Source organism: Bufo bufo, chromosome 2, assembly GCF_905171765.1.
Source record: "Bufo bufo chromosome 2, aBufBuf1.1, whole genome shotgun sequence".
NCBI classification, from domain to species: Eukaryota; Metazoa; Chordata; class Amphibia; order Anura; family Bufonidae; genus Bufo; species Bufo bufo.
The window spans coordinates 839,435,516-839,459,526 of NC_053390.1; the positions used below are offsets into that span (position 1 = coordinate 839,435,516).

The window sequence follows — 24,011 nt, forward strand, 5'->3', positions numbered from 1 at the left end:
GCCTCCATCCTCTCCAGTCCTGCCTTCTCCTAACCTCCCTCCTCCCCAGTCCTGCGTTCTCCTCCCCAGTCCTACCTTCTCCTAACTTCTCCTCCCCGGTTCTGCCTCCATTCTCCCCAGTCCTGTGTCCTCCTAACCTCCCTCCTCCTCAGTTCTGCCTCTATCCTCCCCAGTCCTGCCTCCTCCTAACCTCTCTCCTCTCCAGTTCTGCCTTCTCCTCCCCAGTCCTGCCTTCTCCTAACCTCCCTCTTCCTCAGTTCTGCCTTCTCCTAACCTCCCTCCTCCCCAGTCCTGCCTTCTCCTAACCTCCCTCCTCTCCAGTCCTGCCTTTTCCTAACCTCCCTACTCCCCAGTCCTGCCTTCTCCTCCCCAGTGCTGCCTTTTCCTAACCTCCCTCCTCTCCAGTCCTGCCTTCTACTAGCCTCCCTCCTCTCCAGTCCTGCCTTCTCCTAACCTCCCTCCTCCCCAGTTCTGCCTCCCTCCTCTCCAGTCCTGCCTTCTCCTAACCTCCCTCCTCCCCAGTTCTGCCTCCCTCCTCTCCAGTCCTGCCTTCTCCTAACCTCCCTCCTCCCCAGTCCTGCCTTCTCCTCTCCAGTCCTGCCTTCTACTAACCTCCCTCCTCCCCAGTCCTGCCTTCTCCTCTCCAGTCCTGCCTTCTACTAACCTCCCTCCTCTCCAGTCCTGCCTTTTCCTAACCTCCCTCCTCCCCAGTCCTGCCTTCTACTAACCTCCCTCCTCCCCAGTCCTGCCTTCTCCTAACCTCCCTCCTCCCCAGTTCTGCCTCCATTCTCCCCAGTCCTGTGTCCTCCTAACCTCCCTCCTCCTCAGTTCTGCCTCCATCCTCCCCAGTCCTGCCTTCTCCTAACCTCCCTCCTCCTCAGTTCTGCCTCCATCCTCCCCAGTCCTGCCTCCTCCTAACCTCTCTCCTCTCCAGTTCTGCCTTCTCCTCCCCAGTCCTGCCTTCTCCTAACCTCCCTCCTCCTCAGTTCTGCCTCCATCCTCCCCAGTCCTGCCTCCTCCTAACCTCTCTCCTCTCCAGTTCTGCCTTCTCCTCCCCAGTCCTGCCTTCTCTTAACCTCCCTCCTCTCCAGTTCTGCCTCCATCCTCCCCAGTCCTGCCTCCTCCTAACCTCTCTCCTCTCCAGTTCTGCCTTCTCCTCCCCAGTCCTGCCTTCTCTTAACCTCCCTCCTCTCCAGTTCTGCCTCCATCCTCCCCAGTCCTGCCTCCTCCTAACCTCTCTCCTCTCCAGTTCTGCCTTCTCCTCCCCAGTCCTGCCTTCTCCTAACCTCCCTCCTCTCCAGTTCTGCCTTCTCCTCCCCAGTCCTGCCTTCTCCTAACCTCCCTCCTCCTCAGTTCTGCCTCCATCCTCCCCAGTCCTGCCTCCTCCTAACCTCTCTCCTCTCCAGTTCTGCCTCTCTCCTCCCCAGTCCTGCCTTCTCTTAACCTCTCCTCCCCAGTCCTGCCTTCTCTTAACCTCTCCTCCCCAGTCCTAACTTCTCCTCCCCGGTTCTGCCTCCATTCTCCCCAGTCCTGCCTCCTCCTAACCTCCATCCCCTCAGTTCTGCCTCCTTAGTTCCAGCCTCTATATGTTTGTCTGCAGATGATGATGACATTCTGGTCCTGACCACTAGGTGGCACAATACTTCTCCTCAGTGTCAACAAGTTCCAACTGCTTCATCGCCGCTCATTACGATCACGTGACCTGTTTTAAACTACACTTCCCGGCATGCACCGGTATACACCCCGTACAGACTACACTTCCCGGCATGCACCGGTATACACCCCGTACAGACTACACTTCCCGGCATGCCCCGCGACTACTTCCTGTGCGCTGTGTTGTGGATTCTGAGACTGGAGACGGGAAATATGTGGAGGTAACGAGGAAACCGATCCCCCCTCCCGTATTATATAGTGTTATCATTATCTGGGCTCGGCTGTTACGGACTGGACGGTATCTGGGCTCGGCTGTTGCGGACTGCGGACGGTATCTGGGCTCGGCTGTTGTGGACTGCGGACGGTATCTGGGCTCGGCTGTTGTGAACTGGACGGTATCTGGGCTCGGCTGTTGCGGACTGCGGACGGTATCTGGGCTCGGCTGTTGTGAACTGGACGGTATCTGGGCTCGGCTGTTACGGACTGCGGACGGTATCTGGGCTCGGCTGTTGTGGACTGGACGGTATCTGGGCTCGGCTGTTACGGACTGGACGGTATCTGGGCTCGGCTGTTACGGACTGTGGACGGTATCTGGGCTCGGCTGTTGTGGACTGGACGGTATCTGGGCTCGGCTGTTGTGGACTGCGGACGGTATCTGGGCTCGGCTGTTGTGGACTGGACGGTATCTGGGCTCGGCTGTTGTGGACTGGACGGTATCTGGGCTCGGCTGTTGTGGACTGGACGCTATCTGGGCTCGGCTGTTGTGGACTGGACGGCGTCTGGGCCCGGCTGTTGTGGACTGGACGGCGTCTGGGCCCGGCTGTTGTGGACTGGACGGCGTCTGGGCCCGGCTGTTGTGGACTGGACGGCGTCTGGGCCCGGCTGTTGTGGACTGGACGGCGTCTGGGCCCGGCTGTCGCGGACTGGACGGTGATGCTCGCCCTGATTCATAGTAAATGGCTTCTTTTCTTTCAGACGATGGATCTGATGATGAAGGAGCCGAGCAGCCGAGTTCTTCCCATCACCTTGAGCCAATGAGGAGACGTGAGGCGCCCTGGTCTGAATACAGACATGGCTTCCTACAAGGTGAACGCGCTCTAGTCAGGGTCTCTTCTAGGGGTTTCCTCTGCTCTGTTCTCTAGCATTTCCTGCTTCTGGGAATCCTCTTTCGGGGGAGAGGTCTCTGCTTTCTTTGGGGGGTTGGGTGCTCTGTAGGCCCCTCGGGGCCCCTTTGTATTTACTCTCTGTATCTTTAGGCTCCGCCTCCTCACTCCGTTCTTCAGTTCTGCTCCAGAGTGCACAGTCGCCGTGTGATGTCATCGGTGAAGGGGAGGAGCCGACATACAGTGATCCAGGCAGACACGGTGCATCGCTGCAGTTCCTCCGCCGGCAGCGGCGCCTCCTCACCCTTGCGCAGGAGTTTGTCTTCCATCAGATGCGAGTCCTGGAATATTGTAAGATGGTGGAGCAGACGGCGCTCTCTGGATTGGAGGCCACGTGTCTTAGGCTGCAGGAGCTGTGTCACGGCGGGGCGTTATTGCAGAGGAAGGTCCAGGCCGACCAGCGGCTGCGTCCACTTTCCCCGCTGTTACACCGCTCTCTCCAGAACATGCGCAGCACACTGCAGCTGATGTCCGTGAAGGCGGCCATAGTGACAGAGGAGCATGTCCTGAGCGCAGTGCGTAGAGCAGCGCGGATCACCGCAGAGGCTCCTGGGAGTCTTTGCCGAGCTCTGATCATCTACAACAAAGTCTTAATGTATGTGTCACCATGGGCAACACCGTGGAAAGAGATGTCCCCGATGTCCATCACTAGGTCCCTGGAGATCATAGCCCAGGAGCGGGGGCGCCTGATGGTCGGACACGTCTCCTCGCACAGGCTGGAGGAGGCGAGCGGAGCGCTCTTGTCCCGTCTGGAGAGCCTAATTCAGGAAGATAAAGGCCTGGTGGCCCCTCTGTTGAGGGTGGTGGGCGGCCTGGATCACGTGGTGGAGGGCCAGAGCCTGCGCAGCAGAGACAGACTCCTGTATGCGCAGTACTGCAGCCACCTGTGGCCGGTCCTCTCCACCTATCTCTTCCAGGCCTTGTACCCTGGCAGACACGGAGTCCAAGCGATGCCAGGCTTGATGCCATGTGCTGTGGGGAAGAGGACCCCGGCCATCATCCAGTCACTACAGAGCATGCTGACATCGGGTAGGCTGTACACGTGTGGGATGCTTGGGGGGGGGGGGTAACTGTCCTGTCACTAAGGGGCCCCTCTCACTAACATTCTCTGCCAGGGGCCCCTTTGCTGGGGAGATGTTGTCCATGTGATATCGGGGCAGCTTTAGACTCGGTGGTGATTATAACTTTCTGTATAATATAGACGCCGTCCCCGAGCAGTGCCGAGAATCGGGCCGCCTCCTCTGTCATCGCTTACTGCGCACCGCGGCCTTCATCTCCTGGGACACAGGTAAGAGCGGGCAACGCGTTTCTGGGGGCTCAGCAGCGAGGCGCGCCCTACATTACTGGATGGGACAGTGAGAGAAGCAGGCTGCTGGGAGGGGGGTACATGTCGGGTGCACAGAGTCGTGCTCTGACCTTCTGTCCTCCGCAGGGATGTGTTGGGCCTTGAGTTCGGCTCTTACAGATAAGTGTGTGACTTCGCTGCTGGATGACGGGGCCCGCAGGACACACAGCAGAACCGCTGATGCCCTCGTTACAGTGTGCCAGGAGTCGTCGGTGCTGCTGCATGCTCTGAGCTCTGGTAAGATGCCACGTCACTGTGTACCCGAGCAGGAGTCACCTCGAGCCTCTGACCTCATCCTTGGTGTTGTTTCTGCAGCAGGCGACGTCTCTGGTCAGCAGGCCGTCCTCGGCCGTTGTGTGGCGTCCCTGCAGCTCTGTGATTCGTGGCTGAGGAGCCGCTCTCAGGTCTACAACAGCTCCGGGTCTCTGGGTCATCTGCTGCTGATAAGTCATGGAGATCTTCCAGTAAGAATGGCTCGTCCCTCGTCTTGTCACCCACTGAAGGTGTCTCCACTGATCTTTTAACGCTGATCTGTATCTCAGGTGATAAAAGACCAGATGCGCAGTGTGAATGCCGCTGCACATGACGTGGAATGGTCTCCCGTGAGCCAGCCACTGTGCGTTAAGCTACAGAACGTGGTGGAGAGCCTGGAGGTGAGTACATGGCCTCCGCTGTGCAGTGTGGAGAGAGGGTCCCCCGTAGTTACTGTACCCCCTCCTCTTTGCAGGGCGTGGCCTTGTGTGTGCCCCGCCTCCTGGGCGCTGTGTGCACTCATCATGCTCAGGATATTTTCCAGCACACCATGCCGGCCGGACGTCACTGGAGAGGGAAGAGGGTGGACGGTGAGTGCCACGTAGGTGGGGGAGCGGACAGCAATCTGCTGATATGGCCGCTGAGCCTGAGTCTACATGCGGAGATGGCTGACATTTTTCTCCCGTGTTTTCCCTGCAGGTCCTGACCTGGTTCCCAGTGAGTACGCTCGGGCTGCAGTGAATGCATTGCTGGTACCGCTCCTGGATGGAGTCCGTCCTCTGTCTCTGGAAGAACAGATGTCTGCCGTGTGCATTAGTGTCGGGGTGTTCATGGAAGCCTGGATGGAACATATCCTTCAGGAGAGGCCAAGATTCAGGTGTGTAATGAGAGGCTACCCTGGAAGTCCTGCCCAGCTGTCTCTTGTCCCGAAGAGAGGTTGTTGTGTCTGCCATCTCTTGTCCCGAAGAGAGGTTGTTGTGTCTGCCATCTCTTGTCCCGAGAAGAGGTTTATGTGTTGGTGTCTGCCATCTCTTGTCCCGAGAAGAGGTTATGTGTTGGTGTCTGCCATCTCTTGTCCCGAGAAGAGGTTATGTGTTGGTGTCTGCCATCTCTTGTCCCGAGAAGAGGTTATGTGTTGGTGTCTGCCATCTCTTGTTCCGAGAAGAGGTTATGTGTTGGTGTCTGCCATCTCTTGTCCCGAGAAGAGGTTATGTGTTGGTGTCTGCCATCTCTTGTCCCGAGAAGAGGTTATGTGTTGGTGTCTGCCATCTCTTGTCCCGAGAAGAGGTTGTTGTGTGTTGGTGTCTGCTGTCTGATCTCTCGAGAAGAGGTTATGTGTTGGTGTCTGCTGTCTGATCTCTCGAGAAGAGGTTATGTGTTGGTGTCTGCTGTCTGATCTCTCGAGAAGAGGTTATGTGTTGGTGTCTGCTGTCTGATCTCTAGAGAAGAGGTTATGTGTTGGTGTCTGCTGTCTGATCTCTCGAGAAGAGGTTATGTGTTGGTGTCTGCCATCTCTTGTCCCGAGAAGAGGTTATGTGTTGGTGTCTGCCATCTCTTGTCCCGAGAAGAGGTTTATGTGTTGGTGTCTGCCATCTCTTGTCCCGAGAAGAGGTTTATGTGTTGGTGTCTGCCATCTCTTGTCCCGAGAAGAGGTTTATGTGTTGGTGTCTGCCATCTCTTGTCCCGAGAAGAGGTTTATGTGTTGGTGTCTGCCATCTCTTGTCCCGAGAAGAGGTTTATGTGTTGGTGTCTGCCATCTCTTGTCCCGAGAAGAGGTTATGTGTTGGTGTCTGCCATCTCTTGTCCCGAGAAGAGGTTATGTGTTGGTGTCTGCCATCTCTTGTCCCGAGAAGAGGTTGTTGTGTGTGGTCTGCTGTCTGATCTCTCGAGAAGAGGTTATGTGTTGGTGTCTGCTGTCTGATCTCTCGAGAAGAGGTTATGTGTTGGTGTCTGCTGTCTCTTCTCTCAAGAAGAGGTCATTATGTCTACAGTCTCTTGAGGAGTCACTGATGTGTTGACGTCTCTTTGTTGTGGAGAAGGTTTCTAAGCTTCGTCTCCCCTCCATTCTGTGCTCAGCATCTGTCTCTCAGTTTGCAGGGAGCACTACAACTCAGATGTGATTTTGAGAGTGTCCGTGCGCTGCTGAAGTCTCCAGAGTTTGGGCTGTCTCCAGAAGTGCTCCAGGCGGTGCTGTCTCTCCCGGTTTTCCAGAAAGCAGATAACGCCATTGTGTGCCTCCTGCAGCAGCCATCTCGTAAGACTTACCTGCAGACCCGCGGTTGCTCCGTCTTCTGCTGTGAGTAGGCACTGTGTCCTTCGTGCTTCTCGTGAGGGTGTTTTTTTTTATCATTAATTTGCCGTCTTCTCATGGTCAGGTCCTCCCCTGTGTCGCACCACCGTGGACAGCGTATCGGATAGTCTGCAGAGTCTGGACAGTCTGGGGCGCAGGGTGTGGAGCAATAATTATCCTGCACAGCAGCCGAGGCACAGCCACGACTCCTACCTCCCCCACAACCAGCGCCAGTGGCTTTCCCTCCGTCTCCACAAGGGTTGGAATGGGCTGGGATGAGTTGTGGGAGCGGCGAGGCCGAGACAATCGTACATTATAACTTATTATTTTATATTCAGAGCTCTATTTTATTAAATATTTCTGATATCCACAATTGTCATCACTGTGGTGGGCGACATTACCGTAACCTGAAGGTGGGCACCAGCTGGCCAAAAAACTGAAAGAACAATACTCTTACCAGTAATTGACAGGAGGAGAGTAACAGAGCAACGTCTTAACCAGGGGGAGGCTGCTGACGATAATTTGTGGCCAAATGGCAGTAATGTCATTGGCTTCATCCCGGTGGTTGCCTGACGGACTTCATCACTAGCGGCACTCTCTGCCTTCAGGACGGGTCAGGTCTCTCTGAAAGCTCTTATCCATCGGGCAGTGGTAACTGTTAGCTCGTTCCTTGGTACTGGAGAATAGGGCTAAAGTAAACGATTATTTTAGAAATCGACTATTCTATCAATTAATTTTTTACGATGAATCGAGTACTCTAATAAGAAAAAATGAATGAATAGACTGTTTTCCTTTATAAAAACTCATCAGACACCAACACCCTTCGTTCCCCCCTGTGCGATCAGCCCAAGAGCTTCAGTTCCCCCCCAGTGCCATCAGCTCTCTTTCCCCCCCGGTGCCATCAGCTCCGTCCCCCAGCGCCATCGGCTCCATCCCTCCCTCCCCCCCCCCCCCCCCCCCCCCCCCCCCGGCGCTATCAGCTCCATCCCTTCCCCCCCCCCCCCCCGCCCCCGGTGCCATCTGCTCCGTTTCCCCCCCCCCCCCCCGGTGCCATCTGCTCCTTCCTCCCCCCCCCCCAAATTTTTTTGTGTCGAATTACTCGATTAAATCGAGTAATGGTTTCAGCCCTAGTGGAGAAGGAGAAGGCCTTTCCCGCACTGTTTTGTGGCTTCCAGATTATGAGATTTACTGTCTGTCCCAGAAGAAGGAGATGGACAAAACAAAGGTGACCGTGAAACGTAAATCCCACCTTGGCCAGTGAGTGTGTTAGAAGACGCACAGTCCGATAACGGAGGTACCGTTCTGCGGTGGGAAGTCTTCCAGCTCCTGTAACGGAACCTTTTATTAAGGGTAGCCCTGCTAGGCCGACTGAAATCATGTAGTTTTCCATATAAAATCCTCTGGTTTCCGCCGCTCTGTTCTGTGCAGACCACTGGATGGCAGTTATCTGCTTGTCATTACAGGCAGGATTAGAATGACAGCACCTCTGTATACAGCACACAGGATCCATCTTTCACAGTAGGTTATCGACTCCTTCCTGACGTCTGCACATCACCAAGCATGCCTATAGAAGGCAATGAGGTCCACTCCTGTCCATTGTGTCTATGGCCCGTGTGGCTGCTGTAATGCAAGATGTCCGCCCCATAATCCTGCTCAGGAAACTATCTGCAATCGGAAAACAAAAACGGATTAGAGATTAGATGTCTGGATTTAACTAGCAGAAAAACTCTTTGGTGACACATTGCCTTTGAGGCCGAAATTTGAACCTTCAGTGTGTTTGGTCCAATGCTGGGTTGACATGGCCTGATGTTTGGGCCAGTTGTCGGGCTCCAACTGATAATTGGCCCGTCTAAAGCTGCCACAGAGCCCCCGAGGAACGAGCAGCTGAAGCAACCGTTACTCCATCAGTCGTCCTCATACTGTGGAGGGGATCGCTGTATGACTGATGAGAAGGACCACTAGTCTTCTGCTCGGAGAGTGTAAATCCAACGTAAGGCTTTTATCACAACCAATAAAAAATAGGGACATCAGGGAAATTACTTGAATCCCATCAGAATTCTCCGCAGGTCCTGAGGTAAATATTTGATGTGATCGGCTTGCGGCTGAACAGGAGACTAGAGACCAGTGGCTTTTCCTCAAGCTGATGCATTCAGCCGTCAGGCATACTTGGGAGACTTTGTGGTGAAACACTGGACCTTGCTGTAGAAGACCTGGATATGAAGGCAGAGTCTGAAATTCACCCGCTGACAACCTGAGGAGAGGAGAAAACTACAACCGCTTTTTCTTATGCTCTTTTAATGAGAAATCTTGAAGGAAGGGAATGTGTAAAGGAGTCGATCCGGCCACGGTGGAGAGCAGGCATCCCCCTGAACATTGAGGGAAAATGTTTTATGCCTGTGTTCCCTTGTAGCCGAACAGGTCCAGGACTGGAGCACACCACCTGCAGGAGGACTGGAGCACACCGCCTGCAGGAGGACTGGAGCACACCGCCTGCAGGAGGACTGGAGCACACCGCCTGCAGGAGGACTGGAGCACACCGCCTGCAGGAGGACTGGAGCACACCGCCTGCAGGAGGACTGGAGCACACCGCCTGCAGGAGGACTGGAGCACACCGCCTGCAGGAGGACTGGGCTCTCACCTCCGCTCTCCTGGTGAATGGCAGAAGTGGAGGACAGGTCCCCCCCCCCCCCCCACCAAACATCTTCTCTACTTTCACTGCCCGTGTCTTTCTTTTTGTTCCCCTCTGACGATTGTGGTTACGTGGTCTGATAGAACTTTGACATTACAGGTAAGTATCAACCGATATTGATTTTTTACAGCCAATACCGATGACCTCTGAACTTTCAGGCCGATAGCCGACAACTTATTCCGATATTCTGTGCATTGTCATTTAAAAAATTTTTTTTTTCTGTTACAGCGTTCACCACAAAGATATTTTCTATATTTTAATAGTTTGGACTTTTCGGTCGTGGTGATATGTGATATGTTTATTTATTGTTTATATATTTTATATGTAAAATCGGAAAAGGGGGTGATTTATACATAATATTTTGATGGTTTTTTTTACTTTTTATTTAATAACTATTTCCCCCCTTAATGGCTAGAACCTGGGATCTTTTAACCCCTTGTCCTATTCCCCCTGATAGAGCTCTATTGTGGTGACTAGGACCTCACGCTCTCCCTGCTGCCCTGTACAGTGCTGCCCATAATTATTCATACCCCTGGCAAATTTTGACTTAAAGCTACTTTTATTCAACCAGCAAGTAATTTTTTGACGGGAAATTACATAGGTGTCTCCCAAAAGATAGGGCACACAGCAACAGGGAGGTTACCATGGACAGCTTCAGTAGCGTCCTGGCTGCCATGGTAACCGATCGGAGCTCCGGGATTACACTGCTGGGGCTCCGATCAGAAGCTGCCACTGCACCACCAATGAGAAGGAGAGGGGACCCCGTGGCCACTGCCACCAATGATTTTCATACTGGGGGGAGGAGGGCACACTGCGCCACCAATGATAATTAACGTTTAATACAGGTGCCGCACCTGAGGGGTTAACTGCTGCTGATCGCAGCTTCCTTTAATAGAGGCTGGGCAACGACTATGTGATTCTGCACCTAGCCTCCTGTATTTGTATTAGACGTTAAAGAGGACCTTTCATGGGTCCAAACATAATAAACTAAGGAGCAGAACATGGGGTTGTCCCTGCACTTACTATTATATCTGGGCGCCACTCCGTTGCGCTGCTGTGGCCCCCGTTACCTTCTCCTGCACTGTATGCTAATCACTAGCATCGGAACACCAGGGAGGAGACATCAGCTTCTCTCCTGGGCGTTCCTTCTCCCTGGCTGTAGCGCTGTCCAATCAGAGCGCACACCCCTCCTCCTTCCTCCTCCTGACTGCAGTATGCTCATGTTCTGTGATAGCGTACTGGACGCATTATCGGCAAGGTTAGATGCCGATACCAATAACTTTGGAAATCATGAATATTGGCCAATAATATCGGTAACTCCGATAATCGGTCGATCCATAATTACGGGGCTTTGTAGAGGAGTGGAGGGATATGAGAGTCTGATAGCTGTGAGTTTAGGTTGGATGAGGCCATGCTCGGTTCTGTGTTCCATGTGCCTTGAACAATCAGGTTTAAGGTGTGAGCTCCGCAGCCCCACCTGCTGGAATCTGTGGTAATTGCCACATGGTTTTCTTGATGCCAGAAGTCCCCGTAGACGGTTGCTTTTGACATGAGTTGGAATTTTCACTTTTTGTCCAATGAGGATGAAGTCCTGTCCCAAGATGAGGGGACAAATACCTGTAATACTAGGCCTGGGCCCAGATGACCACAGGAATAATGGCCCTCAAGAGGCCTAGAAATGCCATGATGTTCCTGAGTAAGCTTATTGTGGACTGACAGAAGGAGCAGACAGAATAAAAGCCTTCTGGTTTATATTCCTGAGGAAGAAAGGACGATAGTCCAGAAGTACACCAAGAAAGTTATTTTGTTGGCTGGGGCATAGGTCTGACATATACTTCTTTAACAGCCCCCCTTCCCCCCCGGAGATGAGAAGGGTTGGAAAATCTGTCCAGATGAGCAAGAAGAGTACGTTATGATGAAGCAGCTATGGATAAATCGTCTAGGTACAGAATCGTCAGCAGACACACAAACGTCTTAATGTAGCCCCGTAGAAAAATGGGCGTAAGATCATCTCTACACCTCCATATATCTGGTCAGACATCACCTCTCCTCAGCGGTGGAGCTTTCCTCCTCGCGTCAGCCGCTCTTCTCTACATCTCCATATATCTGGTCAGCCATCGCCTCTCCTCAGCGGTGGAGCTTTCCTCCTCGCGTCAGCCGCTCTTCTCTACATCTCCATATATCTGGTCAGCCATCGCCTCTCAATGGTGGAGCTGTCCTCCTCACATCAGCCGCTCCTCCCTACACCTCCATATATCTGGTCAGACATCTCTCCTCAATAATGGAGATTTCCTCCTCACATCAGCCGCTCCTCCCTACACCTCCATATATCTGGTCAGACATCTCTCCTCAATAATGGAGATTTCCTCCTCACATCAGCCGCTCCTCTCTACACCTCCATATATCTGGTCAGAAATCTCTCCTCAATGGTGGAGCTGTCCTCCTCACGTCAGCCGCTCCTCTCTACACCTCCATTTGTGGTCGGGGCTATGTGTGAAAGAACCTACCCCCTAATGTATGCCCCAACAGAACTAGCAGCTTGAGTTGTGCCATAACCGCTTCCGTCGAGAGTACACCTGAAAGAGGGCATACCCTGTAGGAGAGTGAAAGGAAAAGGGCGGGCTGGGAGGGGAACACTGCTGCCGTCCGTCCCCTCTGGAGAAAGGTGCGTCCTAGATATAGGGCAGGGCGCCCCTCCCACAAATGCAGGCCAATTAATCGGCCTTAATACTTGTGGTCGGGGCTATGTGTGAAAGAACCTACCCCCTAACGTACGCCCCAACAGAACTAGCGGCTTGAGTTGTGCCATAACCGCTTTCTTCGAGAGTACACCTGAAAGAGGCCAAAAACCCAGCATGAAAATACAAAGCGTGTTCATTGACGTATTACAACGCCAAATTCTGAAAGGCACAAGAAATCTAACGGGGTTCGGAACATAGCGGCTGTAACAAGACGAGCGCCACCGGCCCAACTTACGGATATTGTGTGCTGGCACCTGATTCCTGAAGCGGCCGAGGCTGCCCCAATCCTGAACGAATGCCCTGACACAAAACCTAGATTGACCGCCAGTATACGCGCATGCGCTATGAACTGGGAGGTGGACAACGCTGCTGTCCCGAAGGGTAACAGTGGGGTGTTAGTGCCGCGACCGGCCAGTGCCCCTGACAATCCCTGCAGGACGTGGACCGGACCCCATTTGTGAGACGAGGGGGAAGAATTTGACCTGGGTAGGGGGACCTGACTGGGAGGTCTTGGTCATTTAGACCACAGTACGGCCTGTCCAATGGTTACCCTAAACATGCGCTGCTGCCACCACGGGATACAGGTCCCTAGCCTCCGTTGACTGGAAATTCCCGTGGCCTCGCAAAACTCCTCCGGCCACGCCCCATTCAGCCAATGGGGGCCAAAAATAGCAGCGAAACCAGTGCTGACCCCGCTGTTGGAGAATATGACGGGGGAGTTGTGGGAGACCGCCGGGACAAACATGGACACGCCATTCCCATGACTCAAGAAGTGGTCCCACATGCTCAAATCCGCTTGCGCTTGACTGTCCAGGAACACTGGACTATCCTGACAGGGAATAACTGAGACATGGCTGGATGATAGCTATGACAGTGGGAATAACTGAGACACGGCTGGATGATAGCTATGACAGTGGGAATAACTGAGACATGGCTGGATGATAGCTATGACAGTGGGAATAACTGAGACACGGCTGGATGATAGCTATGACAGTGGGAATAACTGAGACACGGCTGGATGATAGCTATGACAGTGGGAATAACTGAGACACGGCTGGATGATAGCTATGACAGTGGGAGTGGTAACAATCTGGCTACGAAAACCTACCCTGAGGAATGACGCGCATCGCAAAATTTACATGCCTAACAAGGACTGCAGTTCCACCTTGGTGGTGACCCTACCAGTGACGAAACTGTGAATGGCTGCGCGGACCCTAACCAACTTGTCTTCCGGCAACCTAGCGGACACGCTCTCTGTGACTGTAAAACAAGCAAAAGACGGACCGTCACTACCACTGTTTAGCAACAATTTGACTACCACCCGTGCCTTGACACCACCGCCACTGCAGAAACCATCATGTAAAGGTAACCGACCCTGGTGACCACCTGACAGGTACGGAGAAAGAGGAGACGTGTGACAGTGGAAAATAAATTGGAGACAAAGAAGGAGGACCTTACCGGAAACAGGACACGATGCTGACATGAGAAGAACACAAGGAACCAACCGTGGAAATAGACCTGTTCGCACAAATTAAGCAGAATAAGTATTTATTATTATTTTTTTTAACAACGCTGGCGCCTGCGTTCAGGTGGCCCGAAGCTGGGTGACGAGACACGATTGTCAGATTGCCGGGGTTCTCACGGAGTTGGCTGAACGGCTGACGTGCATATGCCAAAAATAAAACACAGCTATCTATGTAGCAAGCAAATTGCGACAAGTGTATGAAGACAGGCAAATGAGAAACCTGCCCATCTGAAACAGAACAATGAAATGCCATACAATGTGAAGGGTCCGGCGTGCCCCTGCTGGCCTACGTCTAGGGGCGCCTGTTACTGGGGGTACTACCCCCAACTACTCATCACCATCACGCTCTATGGCATTAACCCCCTACCTAACTGACAGCACGGCGGCCCGTGCCAGACTTTGCCCCCCATATAACAGTCATGGTGATTATACAAAATTCGTCTTGACAGAAAAGTTAAAAACAGCTAGGCTGTGATTAATCAGGCAGATTGAAACTCCGCCCTCAAAGACTAGCCTTCTCATTGACATTCCCCCCCCCCTCCCCCCGTCCTTACTCCCTTACAAGCCTCCCCCAATGCAGAAAGATAGAGCCTAATGCGAGTAGCCCCAGCAAATATACGAACGGAGTCCCGCTGACTCCTGCTACCTGCGTGCAAGTCACGTGGGAGCGGGGCGTGCTGCCAGACTGCCGTTCCGGTGTGGGGATGTCCCTCTCATACCTTAGAGGGACCGACCCCACCGACCGGACTAAGGAGCCGACACTGCGCTGAGGCAGCCGCACGAGGAGGAACAGGACGCCGGACTGCAGGAGGAAGCGCCGACCGGAAGTGACGCTCTGCCGCCTAGGAGATGCTGACGCCGCCGGCTGTTACAGGAACACTGCTGCCGTCCGTCCCCTCTGGAGAAAGGTGCGTGCCAGATATAGGGCAGAACGCCCCTCCCACAAATACAGGCCAATTAATCAGCCTTAATACATATCTGATCAGACATCTCCTCTCCTCAGTGGTGGAGCTGTCCTCCTCACGTCAGCCGCTCCTCTCTACACCTCCATAGATCTGTTCAGACATCTCCTCTCCTCAGCGGTGGAGCTTTCCTCCTCACGTCAGCCACTCCTATCTACACCTCCATAGATCTGGTCAGACATCTTCTCAGTAGTGGAGCTGTCCTCCCCACATCAGCCGCTCTTCTCTACACCTCCATATATCTGGTCAGACATCTTCTCAGTAGTGGAGCTGTCCTCCCCACATCAGCCGCTCTTCTCTACACCTCCATATATCTGGTCAGACATCTCCTCTCTTCAGTGGTGGAGCTTTCCATGTCAAATCAGCCGTTCCTCTCTACACCTTCATATATCTGGTCAGACATCTCCTCTCCTCAGCGGTGGAGCTGTCCTCCTCACGTAAGCAACTCCTCTCGACACCTCCATATATCTGGTCAGAAAATCTCCTCGCCTCAGCGGTGGAGCTTTCCTCCTCACGTCAGCCGCTCCTCTCTACACCTCCATAGATCGGGTCAGACATCTCAGTGGTGGAGCTGTCTCCTCTCCTCAGCGGTAGAGCTGTCCTCCTCACGTAAGCAACTCCTCTTTACACCTCCATATATCTGGTCAGAAAATCTCCTCGCCTCAGCGGTGGAGCTTTCCTCCTCACGTCAGCCGCTCCTCTCTACACCTCCATAGATCGGGTCAGACATCTCAGTGGTGGAGCTGTCTCCTCTCCTCAGCGGTAGAGCTGTCCTCCTCACGTAAGCAACTCCTCTTTACACCTCCATATATCTGGTCAGAAAATCTCCTCGCCTCAGCGGTGGAGCTTTCCTCCTCACGTCAGCCGCTCCTCTCTACACCTCCATATATCTGGTCAGACATCTCCTCTCCTCAGCGGTTGAGCTTTCCTCCTCACGTCAGCTGCTCCTCTCTACACCTCCATAGATCAGTTCAAACATCTTCTCTCCTCAGCGGTGGAACTGTCCTCACATCAGCCGCTCCTCTCTACACTTCCATATATCTGGTCAGACATCTCCTCTCCTCAGTGGTGGAGCTTTCCTCCTCACATCAGCCGCTCCTCTCTACACCTCCATATATCTGGTCAGACATCTCTCCTCAGTGGTGGAGCTTTCCTCGTCACATCAGCCGCTCCTCTCTACACTTCCATATATCTGGTCAGACATCTCTCCTCAGTGGTGGAGCTTTCCTCCTCACATCAGCCCCTCCTCTCTACACCTCCATATATCTGGTCAGACATCTCCTCTCCTCAGTGGTGGAGCTGTCCTCACATCAGCTGCTCCTCTCTACACCTCCATAGATCTGGTCAGACATCTTCTCTCCTCAGTGGTGGAGCTGTCCTCCTCACGTCAGCCGCTCCACCCACCTCCATAAATCTGGTCAGACATCTCCTCTCCTCAGTGGTGGAGCTTTCCTCCTCACATCAGCCACTCCTCTCTACACTTCCATATATCTGGTCAGACATCTCCTCTCCTCAGCGGTGGAGCTTTTCTCCTCACATCAGTCGCTCCTCTCTACACCTCCATATATCTGGTCAGACACCTCCTCTCCTCAGTGCTGAAGCTTTCCTCTTCACATCAGCCGCTCCTCTCTACACCTCCATATATCTGGTCAGACATCTCCTCTCCTCAGTGGTGGAGCTGTCCTCACATCAGCTGCTCCTCTCTACACCTCCATAGATCTGGTCAGACATCTCCTCTTCTCAGTGTTGGAGCTGTCCTCACATAATCTGCTACTCTCTACACCTCTATAGATCTGGTCAGACATCTCCTCTCCTCGGTGGTGGAGCTTTCCAGCTTTCCTCCTCACATCAACCGCTCCACCCACCTCCATAGATCTGGTCAGACATCTCCTCTTCTCAGTGGTGGAGCTGTCCTCCTCACGTCAGCAGCTCCACCCACCTCCATAGATCTGGTCAGACATCTCCTCTCCTCAGTGGTGGAGCTTTCCTCCTCACATCAGCCGCTCCTCTCTACACCTCCATATATCTGGTCAGACATCTCCTCTCCTCAGTGGTGGGGCTGTCCTCCTCACATCATCCGCTCCTCTCTACACCTCCATAGATCTGGTCAGACATCTCCTCTCCTCAGTGGTGGAGCTGTCCTCCTCACATCATCCGCTCCTCTCTACACCTCCATATATCTGGTCAGACATCTCCTCTCCTCAGTGGTGGGGCTGTCCTACTAACATCAGCCGCTCCTCTCTACACTTCCATATATCGGGTCAGACATCTCCTCTCCTCAGTGGTGGAGCTGTCCTCCTCACATCATTCGCTCCTCTCTACACCTCCATATATCTAGTCAGACATCTCTCCTCAGTGGTGGGGCTGTCCTACTCACATCAGCCGCTCCTCTCTACACCTCCATATATCTGGTCAGACATCTCCTCTCCTCAATGGTGGGGCTTTCCTCATCACATCAGCTGCTCCTCTCTACACCTCCATAGATCTGGTCAGACATCTCCTCTCCTCAATGGTGGGGCTTTCCTCCTCACATCAGCTGCTCCTCTCTACACCTCCATAAATCTAGTCAGACATCTCCTCTCCTCAGTGGTAGAGCTTTCCTCCTCACATCAGCCGCTCCTCTCTACACCTCCATATATCTGGTCAGACATCTCCTCTCCTCAGCGGTGGAGCTTTCCTCCTCACGTCAGCCACTCCTATCTACACCTCCATAGATCTGGTCAGACATCTTCTCAGTAGTGGAGCTGTCCTCCCCACATCAGTCGCTCTTCTCTACACCTCCATATATCTGGTCAGACATCTCCTCTCTTCAGTGGTGGAGCTTTCCTCCTCACATCAGCCGTTCCTCTCTACACCTTCATATATCTGGTCAGACATCTCCTCTCCTCAGCGGTGGAGCTGTCCTCCTCACGTAAGCAACTCCTCTCTACACCTCCATAGATCGGGTCAGACATCTCAGTGGTGGAGCTGTCTCCTCTCCTCAGCGGTGGAGCTGTCCTCCTCACGTAAGCAACTCCTCTCTACACCTCCATATATCTGGTCAGAAAATCTCCTCGCCTCAGCGGTGGAGCTTTCCAACTCACGTCAGCCGCTCCTCTCTACACCTCCATAGATCGGGTCAGACATCTCAGTGGTGGAGCTGTCCTCACATCAGCCGCTCTTCTCCACATCTCCATATATCTGGTCAGACATCTCCTCTCCTCAGCGGTTGAGCTTTCCTCCTCACGTCAGCTGCTCCTCTCTACACCTCCATAGATCGGGTCAGACATCTCAGTGGTGGAGCTGTCCTCACATCAGCCGCTCTTCTCTACATCTCCATATATCTGGTCAGACATCTCCTCTCCTCAGCGGTTGAGCTTTCCTCCTCACGTCAGCTGCTCCTCTCTACACCTCCATAGATCTGGTCAAACATCTTCTCTCCTCAGCGGTGGAACTGTCCTCACATCAGCCGCTCCTCTCTACACCTCCATATATCTGGTCAGACATCTCTCCTCAGTGGTGGAGCTTTCCTCCTCACATCAGCCCCTCCTCTCTACACCTCCATATATCTGGTCAGACATCTCCTCTCCTCAGTGCTGGAGCTGTCCTCACATCAGCTGCTCCTCTCTACACCTCCATAGATTTGGTCAGACATCTTCTCTCCTCAGTGGTGGAGCTGTCCTCCTCACGTCAGCCGCTCCACCCACCTCCATAAATCTGGTCAGACATCTCCTCTCCTCAGCGGTGGAGCTTTTCTCCTCACATCAGTCGCTCCTCTCTACACCTCCATATATCTGGTCAGACACCTCCTCTCCTCAGTGCTGAAGCTTTCCTCTTCACATCAGCAGCTCCACCCACCTCCATAGATCTGGTCAGACATCTCCTCTCCTCAGTGGAGGAGCTGTCCTCACATCAGCTGCTCCTCTCTACACCTCCATAGATCTGGTCAGACATCTCCTCAGCGGTGGAGCTTTCCTCCTCACATCAGCCACTCCACCCACCTCCATAGATCTGGTCAGATATCTCCTCTCCTCAGTGGTGGAGCTTTCCTCCTCACATCAGCTGATCCTCTCTACACCTCCATATATCTGGTCAGACATCTCTCCTCAGTGGTGGAGCTTTCCTCCTCACATCAACCGCTCCACCCACCTCCATAGATCTGGTCAGACATCTCCTCTCCTCAGTGGTGGAGCTTTCCTCCTCACATCAGCTGCTCCTCTCTACACCTCCATAGATCTGGTCAGACATCTCCTCTCCTCGGTGGTGGAGCTTTCCTCCTCACATCAACCGCTCCACCCACCTCCATAGATCTGGTTAGACATCTCTCCTCAGTGGTGGAGCTTTCCTCCTCACATCAGCTGCTCCTCTCTACACCTCCATAGATCTGGTCAGACATCTTTTCTCCTCAGTGGTGGAGCTGTCCTCCTCCCGTCAGCCGCTCCATCCACCTCCATAAATCTGGTCAGACATCTCCTCTCCTCAGTGGTAGAGCTTTCCTCCTCACATCAGCTGCTCCTCTCTACACTTCCATATATCTGGTCAGACATCTCCTCTCCTCAGCGGTGGAGCTTTTCTCCTCACATCCGTCGCTCCTCTCTACACCTCCATAAATCTGGTCATACAGCTCCTCTCCTCAGTCGTGGAGCTTTCCTCCTCACATCAGCTGCTCCTCTCTACACTTCCATATATCTGGTCAGACATCTCCTCTCCTCAGCGGTGGAGCTTTTCTCCTCACATCCGTCGCTCCTCTCTACACCTCCATATATCTGGTCAGACATCTCCTCTCCTCAGTGGTGGAGCTGTCCTCACATCAGCTGCTCCTCTCTACACCTCCATAGATCTGGTCAGACATCTCCTCCCCTCAGCGGTGGAGCTTTCCTCCTCACATCAGCCGCTCCACCCACCTCCATAGATCTGGTCAGATATCTCCTCTCCTCAGTGGTGGAGCTTTCCTCCTCACATCAGCTGCTCCTCTCTACACCTCCATATATCTGGTTAGACATCTCTCCTCAGTGGTGGAGCTTTCCTCCTCACATCAACCGCTCCACCCACCTCCATAGATCTGGTCAGATATCTCCTCTCCTCAGTGGTGGAGCTGTCCTCCTCACATCATCCGCTCCTCTCTACACCTCCATAGATCTGGTCAGACATCTCCTCTCCTCAGTGGTGGAGCTGTCCTCACATCATCCGCTCCTCTCTACACCTCCATAGATCTGGTCAGACATCTCCTCTCCTCAGTGGTGGGGCTGTCCTACTCACATCAGCCGCTCCTCTCTACACGTCCATATATCTGGTCAGACATCTCCTCTCCTCAGTGGTGGAGCTGTCCTCCTCACATCATCCGCTCCTCTCTACACCTCCATATATCTGGTCAGACATCTCCTCTCCTCAGTGGTGGGGATGTCCTCCTCACATCAGCCGCTCCTCTCTACACCTCCATAGATCTGGTCAGACATCTCCTCTCCTCAGTGGTGGGGCTGCCCTCCTCACATCAGCCGCTCCTCTCTACACCTCCATATATCTGGTCAGACTTCTCCTCTCCTCAGTGCTGAAGCTTTCCTCCTCACATCAGCCGCTCCTCTCTACACCTCCATATATCTGGTCAGACATCTCCTCTCCTCAGCGGTGGGGCTGCCCTCCTCACATCAGCCGCTCATCTCTACACCTCCATATATCTGGTCAGACATCTCCTCTCCTCAGTGGTGGAGCTTTCCTCCTCACATCAGCCGCTCCTCTCTACACCTCCATAAATCTGGTCATACATCTCCTCTCCTCAGTCGTGGAGCTTTCCTCCTCACATCAGCTGCTCCTCTCTACACTTCCATATATCTGGTCAGACATCTCCTCTCCTCAGTGGTGGAGCTTTTCTCCTCACATCCGTCGCTCCTCTCTACACCTCCATATATCTGGTCAGACATCTCCTCTCCTCAGTGGTGGAGCTGTCCTCCTCACATCATCCGCTCCTCTCTACACCTCCATAGATCTGGTCAGACATCTCCTCTCCTCAGTGGTGGGGCTGTCCTCCTCACATCAGCCGCTCCTCTCTACACCTCCATATATCTGGTCAGACATCTCCTCTCCTCAGTGGTGGAGCTGTCCTCCTCACATCAGCCGCTCCTCTCTACACCTCCATAGATCTGGTCAGACATCTCCTCTCCTCAGTGGTGGGGCTGTCCTCCTCACATCAGCCGCTCCTCTCTACACTTCATAGATCTGGTCAGACATCTCCTCTCCTCAGTGGTGGAGCTTTCCTCCTCACATCAGCCGCTCCTCTCTACACCTCCATAGATCTGGTCAGACATCTCCTCTCCTCAGTGGTGGGGCTGTCCTCCTCACATCAGCCGCTCCTCTCTACACCTCCATAGATCTGGTCAGACATCTCCTCTCCTCAGTGGTGGGGCTGTCCTCCTCACATCAGCCGCTCCTCTCTACACCTCCTTATATCTGATCAGACATCTCCTCTCTTCAGTGGTGGGGCTGTCCTCCTCACGTCAGCCGCTCCTCTCTACACCTCCATATATCTGGTCAGACATCTTCTCTCCTCAGTGGTGGGGCTGTCCTCCTCACGTCAGCCGCTCCTCTCTACACCTCCATATATCTGGTCAGACATCTTCTCTCCTCAGTGGTGGGGCTGTCCTCCTCACATCAGCCGCTCCTCTCTACTCTTCCATATATCAGGTCAGACAGCTCCTCTCCTCAGTGGTGGAGCTGTCCTCCTCACATCAGCCGCTCCTCTCTACACTTCCAATATATCGGGTCAGGACAGCTCCTCTCCACAGGTGGTGGTGCTGTCCACCTCACCATCATCCGCTCCTCTCTACACCTCCATATTTCTGGTCAGACATTCCGCTCCTCAGTGCGTGGGTCTGGTCCTCCTCACATCAGCGCTCCTATCTACACCTCCATCGATCTGGTAATGACATCTTCATCTCCTCAGTGGTGGGGGCTGTCCTCCTCAATCATGCGCTCCTCTCTACACCTCCATTAGATCTGGTCAGAAATCTCCTTCCTCAGGGCGTGGAGCTTTCCTCCTCAAATCTGCGCCTCCTCTCTACACCTCCATAGATCTGGTCAGAAACATCTCCTCTCCTCAGTGGGTGGGGCTGTCCTACTCACATTCAGCCGCTCCTCTCTACACCTCCATAGATCTGGTCAGACATCTCCTCTCCTCAGTGGTGGGGCTGTCCTCCTCACATCAGCCGCTCCTCTCTACACCTCCATAGATCTGGTCAGACATCTCCTCTCCTCAGTGGTGGAGCTTTCCTCCTCACATCAGCCGCTCCTCTCTACACCTCCATAGATCTGGTCAGACATCTCCTCTCCTCAGTGGTGGGGCTGTCCTCCTCACATCAGCCGCTCCTCTCTACACCTCCATAGATCTGGTTAGACATCTCCTCTCCTCAGTGGTGGGGCTGTCCTCCTCACATCAGCCGCTCCTCTCTACACCTCCATAGATCTGGTCAGACATCTCCTCTCCTCAGTGGTGGGGCTGTCCTCCTCACATCAGCCGCTCCTCTCTACACCTCCATAGATCTGGTCAGACATCTCCTCTCCTCAGTGGTGGGGCTGTCCTCCTCACATCAGCCGCTCCTCTCTACACCTCCATATATCTGATCAGACATCTCCTCTCCTCAGTGGTGGGGCTGTCCTCCTCACATCAGCCGCTCCTCTCTACACCTCCATAGATCTGGTCAGACATCTCCTCTCCTCAGTGGTGGAGCTTTCCTACTTAAATCAGCCGCTCCTCTCTACACCTCCATAGATCTGGTCAGACATCTCCTCTCCTCAGTAGTGGGGCTGTCCTCCTCACATCAGCCGCTCCTCTCTACACCTCAAAAGATCTGGTTAGACATCTCCTCTCCTCAGTGGTGGGGTTGTCCTCCTCACATCAGCCGCTCCTCTCTACACCTCCATAGATCTGGTCAGACATCTCCTCTCCTCAGTGGTAGGGCTGTTCTCACATCAGCCGCTCCTCTCTACACCTCCATAGATCTGGTCAGACATCTCCTCTCCTCAGTGGTGGGGCTGTCCTCCTCACATCAGCCGCTCCTCTCTACACCTCCTTATATCTGATCAGACATCTCCTCTCCTCAGTGGTGGGGCTGTCCTCCTCACATCAGCTGCTCCTCTCTACACCTCCATATATCTGGTCAGACATCTCCTCTCCTCAGTGGTGGGGCTGTCCTCCTCACATCAGCCGCTCCTCTCTACACCTCCATAGATCTGGTCAGACATCTCCTCTCCTCAGTGGTGGGGCTGTCCTCCTCACATCAGCCGCTCCTCTCTACACCTCCATAGATCTGGTCAGACATCTCCTCTCCTCAGTGGTGGGGCTGTCCTCCTCACATCATCCGCTCCTCTCTACACCTCCATATATCTGGTCAGACATCTCCTCTCCTCAGTGGTGGGGATGTTCTACTCACATCAGCTGCTCCTCTCTACACCTCCATATATCTGGTCAGATATCTCCTCTCCTCATTGGTGGGGCTGTCCTCCTCACATCAGCCGCTCCTCTTTACACTTCCATATATCGGGTCAGACAGCTCCTCTCCTCAGTGGTGGAGCTGTCCTCCTCACATCATCCGCTCCTCTCTACACCTCCATAAATCTGGTCAGACATCTCCTCTCCTCAGTGGTGGGGATGTCCTACTCACATCAGCTGCTCCTCTCTACACCTCCATATATCTGGTCAGACATCTCCTCTCCTCAGTGGTGGGGCTGTCCTCCTCACATCAGCCGCTCCTCTCTACACCTCCATAGATCTGGTCAGACATCTCCTCTCCTCAGTGGTGGGGCTGTCCTCACATCAGCCGCTCCTCTCTACACCTCCATAGATCTGGTCAGACATCTCCTCTCCTCAGTGGTGGGGCTGTCCTCCTCACATCAGCCGCTCCTCTCTACACCTCATTATATCTGATCAGACATCTCCTCTCCTCAGTGGTGGGGCTGTCCTCCTCACATCAGCCGCTCCTCTCTACACTTCCATATATCGGGTCAGACAGCTCCTCTCCTCAGTGGTGGAGCTGTCCTCCTCACATCATCCGCTCCTCTCTACACCTCCATAAATCTGGTCAGACATCTCCTCTCCTAAGTGGTGGGGATGTCCTACTCACATCAGCTGCTCCTCTCTACACCTCCATATATCTGGTAAGACATCTCCTCTCCTCAGTGGTGGGGCTGCCCTCCTCACATCAGCCGCTCCTCTCTACACCTCCATATATCTCGTCAGACATCTCCTCTCCTCAGTGCTGAAGCTTTCCTCCTCACATCAGCCGCTCCTCTCTACACCTCCATATATCTGGTCAGACATCTCCTCTCCTCAGTGGTGGGGCTGTCCTTACATCATTTGCTCCTCTCTACACCTCCATATATCTGGTCAGACATCTCCTCTCCTCAGTGGTGGGGATGTCCT

The 24,011-nt window shown here is 53.7% G+C and overlaps 1 protein-coding gene across 2 annotated transcripts; it reads left to right on the plus strand.

Moving 5' to 3' along the window:
• The first annotated feature begins 1,761 nt into the window (after positions 1–1,761).
• On the plus strand, positions 1,762–7,068 carry CCDC142 (coiled-coil domain containing 142). 2 transcript variants are annotated; one of them, XM_040419477.1, is made up of 11 exons: positions 1,762–1,874; positions 2,629–2,739; positions 2,910–3,845; positions 4,018–4,104; positions 4,249–4,398; positions 4,477–4,625; positions 4,704–4,814; positions 4,889–5,003; positions 5,113–5,290; positions 6,504–6,709; positions 6,789–7,068. In XM_040419477.1, exons 2-11 carry the CDS (start codon positions 2,688–2,690, stop codon positions 6,980–6,982), a joined length of 2,178 nt encoding a protein of 725 aa, XP_040275411.1. In that variant the 5' UTR covers positions 1,762–1,874; positions 2,629–2,687; the 3' UTR covers positions 6,983–7,068. The 2 variants fall into 2 exon arrangements, with proteins under 2 accessions (XP_040275411.1, XP_040275413.1); XM_040419479.1 differs by lacking the exon at positions 6,789–7,068 and having other exon boundaries at positions 6,511–6,703.
• Positions 7,069–24,011: the final 16,943 nt, after the last annotated feature.

Bases quoted from the DNA above. Each gene is read 5' to 3' on its own strand.
- CCDC142 (XM_040419477.1), top strand. From the start codon at position 2,688: ATGAGGAGACGTGAGGCGCCCTGGTCTGAATACAGACATGGCTTCCTA. The intron at 2,740-2,909 runs GTGAACGCGCTC...CTGTATCTTTAG, and splicing joins CAGACATGGCTTCCTACAAG to GCTCCGCCTCCTCACTCCGT. The intron at 6,710-6,788 runs GTGAGTAGGCAC...TCTCATGGTCAG, and splicing joins CGGTTGCTCCGTCTTCTGCT to GTCCTCCCCTGTGTCGCACC.